Consider the following 11,321-nt stretch of genomic DNA (forward strand, 5'->3'; position numbering starts at 1 on the left):
TGATCTTAATCTTGACCAACCGTTTTGGAGATTTCTGTCTTTCCCCATTCAAGCAGGTAGGAGCTGCGCTTGTATCTCTCTTGTTTACGTAGAAAACTAGCTGCTCGGAAGCGTTCCAACGACGGCCGCCGAGTGAACTGACTTGCTAAAAATACTTTAAAAACCAGGGGCTTTTATTTTGAAAAGGGGAACATTTAGTGAGGCGGAAGTAATGAATCAAAAATTAAATTCAGAAATATTTGTTTGTTGTTAGCTGTAAAGCAGCTGGAATAATAATAATAATAATAAAAAACATTCAATTTGTTGGGACAAAACTTTTAAGGTAGTAAAATTGACTAATAATTTTATTGGTAATTAATTATTTAATTGTTGGGTCAACTGACGGGGACTGCAGTTGATCTGCCTTTATCAGACATCGTGCATACATTCACTGTGCTGGAGGACTATTAAACAATAAGTCTGAAAATTCTGAATTACTTTTTAGCCAAATACAACATTCAGTATAACTCATTACCTTAGAAGTTGTATGATGGCAGGTTTGCTTTCTACGCAATATCACTTTACACTGGGTAAATTAAAACTGTTGAGGAATAATCCTGCCCTGTCAGTCCTGACAACTACTCAGCGCAAATACAGCAGTAAGTATGGAGCTGGAATGGAGAATTTGCACCAAAGTGTCGTCCCGACCATGCACTACCAGAAGAGTTTACCAAGGTAGGACTTTATACGTATGACTTAAACGTCATAGAAATAATCTCTATAATGCTTTTTTGACGGGTACAAATAGAAAATGATGTAGACAGTGATTTTTTTTTTCGAAATACTACTTTTAAAACACATTTCTACATCGGTTTCATGTCATATTATAGAATGTTGGTTAAAGTGCAAAGTCTACGAATAGTTTGTAAGGGGGGTGGGGATACAGTGTTACATGTAAATATGTCCCCCATGCTCCAATTTTACTTCCTTTAGTCTCTTCCCCCCCATATGGTACATTGTAAAGGTTGAATAAATTACATTTAAAAATGAATGACATTTACAGATTACCAGTCCCCAAACTGGAGGATACAATACGGAGATATTTGGCAGCACAAAGACCCCTGCTTAATGATGAACAGTACAGGTAATGATCAAAGGTATCTGTATAAATATTTCTTAGTGGAATAAACTCGATCTTTGTCATTTTTTCTGTCCATATCTGTGCCCTTGAAATCCTACAGTAATACGGAGAAAGTAGCACATGACTTCCATAATGGTATCGGCAAGCAGTTACATGAAGAACTTGTGGCCTTTGACAAGAACAATAAGCACACCAGCTATATCTCAGGTTGGAGGTTTCCATTTTGAATCATTCTATGCATAACTGAATGAATATTTCAGAATTTTAGGCCCATTAATTAGCCTAATTTATCTGTTTTGTTTTATAGCTCCATGGTTTGATATGTACTTGTCTGCCCGAGAGTCTGTTGTGCTGAACTTTAACCCCTTCATGTCCTTTAACCCTGACCCCAAACCGGAGTACAACAATCAGCTTGTACGGGCCACCAACATGGTCTGCTCGGCTGTGCGGTTTATGAAGACCCTGCGTGCTGGGCTGCTTGAGCCTGAGGTGTTTCACCTTAACCCTGCCAAGAGTGACACAGACAGTTTCAAGAAGCTGATCCGATGGGTGCCCTCCTCCATCTCATGGTTTGGAGCCTACATGGCAAACGCATATCCTCTGGATATGTCCCAATACTTCCGCCTCTTCAACTCCACACGTATACCCAAGTACAAGCGTGATGAGCTCTTCACAGATGAGAAGGGCCGCCACCTGCTTGTGATAAGACAAGGCAACTTGTATGTGTTTGATGCAGTGGATCGGGATGGTAACCTTGTAAAGCCTGCTGAGATTCAAGCTCACCTAAAATACATCCTAGCAGACCCCACACCCACTCCTGCATTCCCTTTGGGTGTTCTGACCAGTGAGAACAGAGACACCTGGGCTGGGTTAAGACAAAAGCTTCTGGATGCTGGAAATGGTGAAGCTCTGAGTTTAGTAGACACTGCTCTGTTTTGCCTCTGCCTGGATGGGGAGGACATGAGAGACCATATCCAAATCTCCCACAACATGCTTCATGGGGACGGCTGCAACCGCTGGTATGACAAGTCCTTTAGTATCATCTTGGCTAAGGATGGGCAGGCGGCCATCAACTTTGAGCACTCTTGGGGCGACGGTGTGGCCGTCCTTCGTTTCCAGAATGAAGTCTTCAAGGACACCACAGAGAAGCCTCTGGTTGGCCCTGGTTCTCTGCCAGCATCTGTAGACTCTGTCTCAGCGGTTCGGCGATTAGAGTTCAAACTCAATGCAGAGTTACAAGCTGGAATCACAAAGGCCAAAGAGAACTTCCATGCTGCCGTGTCAACACTTACCATCGATGCTATGGAGTTCAAGAAAGGTGGAAAGGAGCAACTTAAGAAAAAGAAGCTAAGCCCAGATGCCATTGCACAGCTGGCTTTCCAGATGGGCTTCCTACGGCAGTACGGCCAAACTGTTGCCACATATGAGTCCTGCAGCACTGCAGCCTTTAAACACGGTCGTACGGAAACCATCCGTCCTGCTAGTGTTCATACAAAGCGCTGTGCCATGGCCTTCGTCCAGCAGCCTGGACAGCACACAGTGGAACAGTTACAAGGACTGCTGAGTGAATGCTCCAAATACCACAGCCAACTCACTAAAGAGGCAGCCATGGGTGAGTGAAACTTGCAAATCACACTCAAAAGGTGTGGTGCGCATTTGAAAGCTAAAATGATCTTAATCTTACCAATACTGAACAAGTCAGATTTGTGTCAAACAATTGCATCTACTGTGTTTCTAAGAGGACTTTCAGTCTCTTATTGTCATTCATTTTTTACATTTACGTCTAGGTCAAGGGTTTGATCGGCATCTTTTTGCAATGCGCTACTTGGCTAATTCTAAAGGAATGGCACTGCCTAGTCTGTACCTGGACCCAGCCTATGCTGCCATAAACCACAACATCCTGTCCACCAGTACTCTCACTAGCCCTGCGGTGAGTCTTGGTGGGTTTGCTCCTGTGGTGCCTGATGGTTTTGGAGTGGGCTATGGTGTCCATGATGAATGGATTGGATGCAATGTGTCCAGCTACCCTGCCAGAAATGTTCATGAATTTCTAAAGTGTGTTTACAAGTCCTTGGAAGACATTTTTACAGTCCTTGATGGAAAACCCATTAATTAAAAGAGCACTTAATCTGTTGAAACGCTGGGGATTTTGGACTAGTCTGGATTCAGAACATCTGTTTGATTTGTCTGTTATTAGACACTGACTCAATGTAATTTCATCCTATGACATCATTGTCTTTAATGGTTGATTGTAGAACTGTTAAATAAGCTTTATACAGTGTGGATAGTTGAAATGTGATACTAAGGTCCCAGGCCCACCCAGAGTATTAGAGATTATTCTCTGACTTCAAATATATATTTATAAAAGTTTAAAAATGCATAAATTCTGATTTCTGAAAGTGTGAAAGAACTGTTTGAATGTACTGCTGCTCTGTTGTTTAGGAAAATTTGGTATGAAAAAAAACTTGTCCCATCCATTTTTAACAAGGCCCACCCAAAAGCAATTTCCTGGCTACGCCCTTGGTTAGGGCAATCTAGATAATGCGTTGAAATGCTAGTGTATTAAAAATGTAAAGCAAATATATTGCATTTTGAATTCTGTTATGCAATTTTTCCAGGTTAAACCATCCCCTATGTCAGTCATCTATAGTCATGACAGAAACCAACCACACTGACTCCTAAATGCTCCTCTCGCCTATGTTGCCGTGATTCAATGTACTTTAGGTCATTAATAGTGACTGTAGGATCTTGGTTTATCCACTTCAGGATGAAGTAATTTTTGTTCATTTTTAACCAAATGCATCTCTGTATCATATACAACAGAAGAACATGTAAATTACCTATTCACAAATGTATTGAATAACTTTAGATCTTCGTTACCACCAAAATGCTTATTTTGTGCCTTAAAATTTTTAAAGCATTAAGGGATCAACGAGATCAAGAGGGAGATGTTTATCACAGGAGACTAAAACTCATCTGATTGTAAATATCGTCTGTAACAAAGTTGACTAAACATTTTGATTGGGTGATATAGTTCAGCAACAAATGGACATGCTGTTTTTCTGCATATTTATGATCATTACATACCTATTGTGTATTAGCTTCTATTTTTAAGCTCACTTACAAAATGCAGAAACACATCAGCACTACCATTAAAGTAATATTCCGGGTTCAATACAAGTTAAGCTCAGTCGACAGCATTTGTGACAATGTTGATTACCAAAAAAAGGTATTTTGGCTCACCCCTCAAAAAAAAAAAAAAAAAAAAAAAAAGCAAAAATTGAGGTTACAGTGAGGTACTTACAATGGAAGTGAATGGGGCCAGTTTCTAGAGGGTTTAAAGGCAGGAATGTAAAGCTTATAATTGTATTTAAAAAAAAAAAAAAAGCACTTAATTATTCTGTTATAACGCATGTATTTGAGCTGTAAAGTTTAAATTGCAATTTTTTCAGTCATTCAGTCCTTAAATTGGTCATAACTTCACACAAAAAAGGTTAGTAAGTGATTTTATCACACTAAAATCATGTTTACATGCATATTATGTCTTGTGACTAAACTTTTGAAACAGTATTTTAATGTTCAAAAAGTGGCCACTATTCATTTCCAGTGCCTCACTGTAACAGATTTTTGCTTTTTTAGAAAAGGATGGACGAGTCAAAATTAATGTTTGTGGTAATCAATATTATGCCACAAATGCGGTCGAGTGAGCTTAAATTGTATTGAATCTGGAATATTCCTTTAAGATCTCACCTAAGATCTTATGCACATTCAGCCCCACTTGCAGAGAATTGTGTGCTTTTGAAATGGAGAAACAAACACGGAGAAAATACAGTAGACCAAGTTTTATTAAAAAAAAAAAAAAAAGACAGCAAACCCATCAAGCAATATACAAATGTTGAAAATGTTAATAATTAAAATATTATTTTCATCCAGAGTAAAAGCAGCTGGGAAGTTAGATGGGCTTGATTTTGAAGTGAAGGCCAATGAGACTGAATACAAGGCATTTAAGATCCTGGACTAGATAGTAGAAGACTCTGAGCCCTTCTGGGTCCCTGAAGAGGAAGAACAAGATCACCAATGCATGTTACCACACGTTAACACGGATCACAAAAAGAACAAATGAAATTTTAGAATGCTACATTGCTTATGAGTATACAAAGGGAACTAATAAATTTTTTTGGGAACCAACATAATTGCAGCTCCAATTGTATGTGATTGAAGAAAAAAAAAATCTATTGTTTTCAACAAAACAAATAATAATAATATTCTGCACTACTCTTGAAACTTGGCACTGTCTAATGTAGTAAATATTGTTTGCTTCACTGATCTACAATGGTTAGCTCTTATCTGATACATTGTTTAGATGTTCCTCATTTGTAAATCACTTTGGATAAATGGGTCTGCTGAATGATTACAGCCCAGAACTAAAGAATCCATCTATGAAATATACTTACTTGGACTGGTTGACATCAATTAAAGATCCGATTTTGGAAGTTGTGAATGAGATGTGTTCGTCACCAATGACAATCTCGAGTTCCTTAAAATGGACAGAGGATAAGGATTAGGACTAAGATCCACATGGTGACCAGAAAAATGACTGGACAGTGTCTCTGCACGAACAACTTCATGCATGATGTAATTCTTTCACATAAAAGTGACTATAAACTGATCAGCCACAACATTAAAACAACTTATCTAATTATCAAACCAGCCCATCTGGCACCAACAATCATCCATGCAATTATCTAATCAGCCAATTGTGTGGCAGCAGTGCAGTACATAAAATCACACAGATACGACTCAGGAGCTTCAGTTAATGTTCACATCAACCATCAGAATGGGGAAAAATGTGATCTCAGTGATTTGGACCGTGCCATGATTGTTGGTGCCAGACGGGCTGGTTTGAGTATTTCTGTAACTGCTGATCTCCTGGGATTTTCACACACAACAGTCTCTAGAATTTACTCAGAATGGTGCCAAAAACATAAAACATCCAGTGAGGGGCAGTTCTGCAGATGGAAATGCCTTGTTGATGAGAAAGGTCAACAGAGAATGGCCAGACTGGTTTGAACTTACAAAGTCTACGGTAACTCAGATAACTGCTCTGTCAGAATGCTATTCTGAGATGCTGTTTTGGCGGCACGAGAGGGACCTACACAATATTAGGCAGGTTGTTTTAATGTTGTGGCTGATCGGTGTATTAAGACAATACTTGAAAAGCAAATATATACTTGGAGTTAGAGCTGCACGATTAATCGTTAAAAGATCACGATCTCGATTCAGACACCTACGCAATCTCATTTGGAAATGGCAAAAATTCTGCAATGTATATTAATGTTCCAGTGGCATGCATTTGTAAGGCGGTCAAATTTCAATTCAAAATGCACTTCAAGACGCGTTATTAAACATTGATAAACTATATGGCATTTACAGAACACAGCGCTCCTGCACGAGACGCTGAATAAAACTAAAATGCAACGGACAAAGACGTTTGTCCAGCACAGTGGTTTACAAACTGCAGGGTGCAGCCACAATTAGATAGGAGTGTGACAGAATCTCTGTTCAGTTCAATATTTTAATAGCCACCGATGATAAAAATAATGCCATTCCCAACATCTGACTAAATTCACTTCCTGTGCGCCGACTGATTACAGCCGGCTGCTCACAAACGCTCACATATGTGAGTCTGGCTGCCAGTGCGCTTGTGTATTGTGATGAATGCAGAGCTACTGCACGAGACTGTGTGCTGTTTTTAAATCAAAATACCCCTCTTTAGGCGATATTCATGTAAACACAGCTGTTAATGAATTACAAGAGTGTAAACAGATGGGATTAAATCTGCGCTGTCTTGACGAGATATTAAAGCAAAAACAGTCGTTAATGAATATGCAGACGGGACAAATTCTTCAAAATGTTAGATCTGTGCAGTCTCTAAATTAGGGATGTACGAGACTAGTCGACTAAACGGTTCTGATGCTGCTAGTTGACACTGGAATTACCAGTCGGTTAATATTTCTCCCCTTTAAAATGAACATTTTTACACATTTACGTTTGGCTTTATATTTTTACAGAGGCTGTGCTTAAAAGACTGTCATATTAATGTTACATATTTTAAGTAGCATTAATGATACATTTTATTTAAAAAAAAAAGTGGATATCTAGAGCAGATACAAAGTTTCATTTCACCTCAGGCTGCGCGTGCTTCTTCCCTCTCTCACTCGCGGCGCGCGCAGGAAAATGTCCTCTCGCTAGACAATCAAACTCAGCAAAGTAGTTATGAAATCACTTTGGTGGTGCAGGAATCGGATTTCCAGTGTTTGAAAGTCCCTATGGATGTTTTCACATTTGAGTCGTCTTTACATCTGTGCATGCTTGTATGTTATTTTTGGTTGACGTTCTTTACCGAACAGCTGTCATATTAGATCAATGGCTAATGCACGACTGCACGTCGTGAAATACGCGCAACTTTTCAGTGCATTTTTTTTTTATGATTTGGTTTAGTTTACCTGTTAATTATTTTCAACAATGTACTGACTGTTTTAATACGCTAAGTAACTTTTACATGGCGAATTCCATTTAGACCAGGCTGGGTTGCTCTATTGGTCCTGCACGATTCATTCAGTTGTTTTCAATAAATATGCCTGTTAAATATTCGCTAACATTGATTCAGTGAATGCGTGTCATGTTCTATATTTAATTTACAATGATCATAATGCAAGGTATTTACAGTGGTATTTGGCTTCGAATTTGGAATAGATTAAGTATTTTAAATGAGTTGCATAAACTTTTTTTTTTTTTTAAACTGTTTTCTGAAGGTTGGTTTCTTTTTAGACTAGTTGACTTCAAAAATTTCAGTTTAAACGTCAGTGAAATTAGTCGTTCAGCACATCCCTACTCTAAATGTATATAAGCTGCATGCTGTCTGTTATAGGCATTCAGACATTCTTACTGCATCAAATCAATGTATATCTATCACACGTGTTAGATATACATTGTGTTGCACACACGTATTTAAGTAGTTTCGTTTTGCATTAAATTAAAATGTTTAAACTTTTTTTTTTTTTTAATTGCTACTGTTGCTGAAAAACTTAAAGCACTGTTTACTCTGTTCTCTTTAATTACTGGCTGATGAATAATTCCTTTAGTTTGGAGAAATTTTTACATTCATTGTTTTAAATTGTAAATTTATTTAAAAACAACTTTTGTAAAATAAGTGTTATTGCATATTTGCTTACAAGTGTAATACAAAGTTAACAGAACTGTTGTTGAAGCTTTTTTCTGCTCGTTTTGCTTTTTACTTCATGTGAGAAACAGGTTAAATTGGGTTTTTTTATTATGCCGTTTTTTTTAAAGGTTTTTTCTTTTTTTTTTTTTGCAATAATCACAAAGTGCTGTTTGGTTTATAATGTATTCTTGTGGATGAAGGACATTCTAAATTTATATATTTGATTGACAACTTTATTGCATTTTTGCATAGATTGAAGTAAAGAACATTTTGTCAGAACCTCTAGTAAATTACATGTTATTTTATTACCCTTATGTCCAAGTTTCATAAATTACTGAAATAAGAATTTTTCTTCAGAATCGTGATCTTTATTCTAAGCAAAGAAATCGTGATTCTCAATTTATCCAGAATCGTGCAGCTCTACTTGGAATATAAACATAATTCTGCAAGAGTGAAGTAAAAAGGTGTAATTGTCGCCCACAAACCTGTCGGCCGACCCTGTCTGGAGGAGGCCACAAAGCATCGTCTTCTTTTGTAATCTCACTGTCATCAATGATCCTCTTCAACTCTTCCATCACGCTTTTATGAACATAAGCCTGAAACGGGGGGAGAGAATGTAAAACCCATATAATGCAAATTTACTGAGGTGATGTCATCAGACTTTACCTCTTTTCTGATCATCACGTCGTTCTTGTAGTTACTGTTGTTTGCATATCTCAGCTTGCCTGTAAAAAAAAAATAAAAATAATTATCCATAAAAGATGTTTACGTGAAAGCATCTTTACAAGTCAGTTTGACATATCCTAGTATAAAAAATGTAATAATTATTCTTTACAAGAAATATTACTTGATAAACTAAACTGAAACGCCTCTGCTTATTAGTAAGTGGTCAACTCTATGGCTCTTCCAAATTTCATTAACATACTAGTAAATGTTTGTTTGTTTTTTTGTTTTTTTACACAAAACTATAAACATGTATCATTACTCAACACAAATCAGACAGTAACAAAGTCCAAACTACTGAAAAGCAAAATTTTAGGCCAAAGGAAAGCGTGCAAACTGCATATCAATATAAAGGCTGTTAGCACGTTAGCAAGCTAAAGTTGGCGCCTCACTTACCGTCTGGTCTGAACTCAAATTCAAGAAATTCGTGGCCAAATTTCCCTTTATGGCCCACATAGTACCTCAGATAGAAGTCACTCGTGGACATCGCTGTGGAAATATTCTAGCAAGGGCCTATATATCTGAATTACCGCATGCACACTCTTCTTGAATGAATCGCTTGAGCTTAAAAGACCAATATGGGATCTCATGAGTACTGCAGAGCGCTCTATGACGTTTTGCAATAGTCGCATAATGATGATGCGGCAACTAGGCCCAATGTTTTTTTGTTTTTTGTTTTTTGACTAGGCCCGATGTTTGTTTTTTATTTTTATTTTTTATTTGTTTTTGTTTTTTTTATATTAAAGACAAACGGTACAAATACAAACTAAAACAAAAGAAATAAAAGAGCATCATAAATATATATTCACAAATAAATTCATTAAACAATGAAAGTTTTCCTGGCTTTCTTGTTTTTTTTAAAACATTTTATAGACTTAAAATAAATAACAAGGGCTGTTTGGAAATTAGACAAATTGGGTTTTAAATAACTCCACGTACTCTGATGAATCTATTTTTTCCATAACAACAAAAACAAACAAATTATATAAATGTTTATTTTTAAAATGTCATATTTATTTGAATGAAGTAAATCTGTTGAAATATTCCGGAATAAATTGATTTTCATCAAATGTGACATCTCATGCCAAAAGGAAGTTGAACTAGGACATTTAAAATAAATAAATAACTGGACAAGTTTCTTTTTCACCATTTCAAAATAAACAGACTAAATCCAGATGAAGGCGCTCTAATGTAGCCCATCTTTCACAGGATATACAGTATTCGGAGTATTTTTTTAAGGGTCCCTCTTTAGTTTAATTTGTTGCAATAACGAGTAAAAACTCTCCAAACAGCCTATTTTCCCACACAAACGAGGGAAACATATTTACCCACACACATATTTCGAAGGAGGGTTAGAAACATTAGACTCACAAAAAACACAGTTAGACCCACCAGCCCACCCACCCAAAAAAAAAAAAAAAACACAGTTAGACCCACCAGCCCACCCACCCCAAAAACAACCCAAAAACAACAACAACAAAAAAAAAAAAAAAAAACACCAATGTTTAGAAATATTACTACATCTTTACACCCTGCTTTTACACTGAGCTTTGACCTCTGAACAGTTTTAATAGAATTTGAGTTCACAACAGTACAGTATTCTTTGACTGAAATATATCGCTTAAATTTACAGCACAATTCATTAATACTCAAAATCTGACCAGAATTCAATAACTGACCAACTAATAATCAGACTCAAACCACTGTCTAAAAAACAGTGATCTGTTTCAGTGTGATGTAGCCTACTTATTGTTCCAAATATAAAAAAAGTGTGTGGAGAACATTTGTTTAAAAATCATGCATCATGTCAGAAGGACTCGACGTTGAAAATTAGATAATTTAAGAGGTGTTTTGTCAACATCAAAACTATATATAAGAAAACAGTTAATACCACCAAGTCGTTCAAGTAAATGGTTAGGGGAAACATTCCACATAGAGCAACTATTTCTAACAAAGTTCTTTAGTCAAGTGTTATTTGACGTTGTATATGCAAACATTCAAACCACCCTGATCATGGGTATTGCATAAAATATTTTTCTTTAAGTAATTACTATGAAGCTTATTTTTCCAAACAAAATCAAATAATAATTTGTCTAACTCTTTAGTAAATGCTTTTGGTACAAATACGGCCTGGGAGATACATGCAGACCTTGACAATCCTTCAGATTTAGTAAAACCCAACCATAAATGGACAAATCTCTCTGCATGCAAAACTTAAACTTTCTTTTGGTAGGCTACCATCAAGAATGGGAG

The 11,321-nt window shown here is 36.8% G+C and overlaps 2 protein-coding genes across 2 annotated transcripts; one reads left to right on the top strand and one right to left on the bottom strand.

Annotated features, from left to right (window-relative positions):
• Window positions 1–306: 306 nt before the first annotated feature.
• On the top strand, window positions 307–4,804 carry LOC127424650 (carnitine O-palmitoyltransferase 2, mitochondrial). The gene is made up of 5 exons (XM_051670008.1): window positions 307–714; window positions 1,043–1,123; window positions 1,221–1,327; window positions 1,428–2,732; window positions 2,908–4,804. Exons 1-5 carry the CDS (start codon window positions 527–529, stop codon window positions 3,234–3,236), a joined length of 2,010 nt encoding a protein of 669 aa, XP_051525968.1. The 5' UTR covers window positions 307–526; the 3' UTR covers window positions 3,237–4,804.
• A 143-nt stretch (window positions 4,805–4,947) lies between these two features.
• Window positions 4,948–9,681, bottom strand: LOC127424661 (protein mago nashi homolog). Its single transcript, XM_051670021.1, has 5 exons — window positions 9,465–9,681; window positions 9,012–9,070; window positions 8,831–8,941; window positions 5,575–5,657; window positions 4,948–5,172 (listed from the first exon to the last, which is right to left on the bottom strand). The coding sequence occupies exons 1-5, from the start codon at window positions 9,553–9,555 to the stop codon at window positions 5,073–5,075; spliced, it is 444 nt and encodes a 147-aa protein (XP_051525981.1). The 5' UTR covers window positions 9,556–9,681; the 3' UTR covers window positions 4,948–5,072.
• Window positions 9,682–11,321: the final 1,640 nt, after the last annotated feature.

This window comes from Myxocyprinus asiaticus, chromosome 33 (genome assembly GCF_019703515.2).
Source record: "Myxocyprinus asiaticus isolate MX2 ecotype Aquarium Trade chromosome 33, UBuf_Myxa_2, whole genome shotgun sequence".
Taxonomy (NCBI): domain Eukaryota; kingdom Metazoa; phylum Chordata; class Actinopteri; order Cypriniformes; family Catostomidae; genus Myxocyprinus; species Myxocyprinus asiaticus.

Excerpts from the sequence above, each read along its gene's own strand:
- LOC127424650 (XM_051670008.1), top strand. The coding sequence starts at position 527 with ATGATGGCAGGTTTGCTTTCTACGCAATATCACTTTACACTGGGTAAA. Across the intron at positions 1,328-1,427 it reads GCACACCAGCTATATCTCAG|CTCCATGGTTTGATATGTAC; the intron begins GTTGGAGGTTTC and ends TTTGTTTTATAG. Across the intron at positions 2,733-2,907 it reads CACTAAAGAGGCAGCCATGG|GTCAAGGGTTTGATCGGCAT; the intron begins GTGAGTGAAACT and ends ATTTACGTCTAG.
- LOC127424661 (XM_051670021.1), bottom strand. The coding sequence starts at position 9,555 with ATGTCCACGAGTGACTTCTATCTGAGGTACTATGTGGGCCATAAAGGG. Across the intron at positions 9,071-9,464 it reads ATTTGAGTTCAGACCAGACG|GCAAGCTGAGATATGCAAAC; the intron begins GTAAGTGAGGCG and ends TTTTTTTTACAG. Across the intron at positions 5,173-5,574 it reads ATTGATGTCAACCAGTCCAA|GGACCCAGAAGGGCTCAGAG; the intron begins GTAAGTATATTT and ends CTTCCTCTTCAG.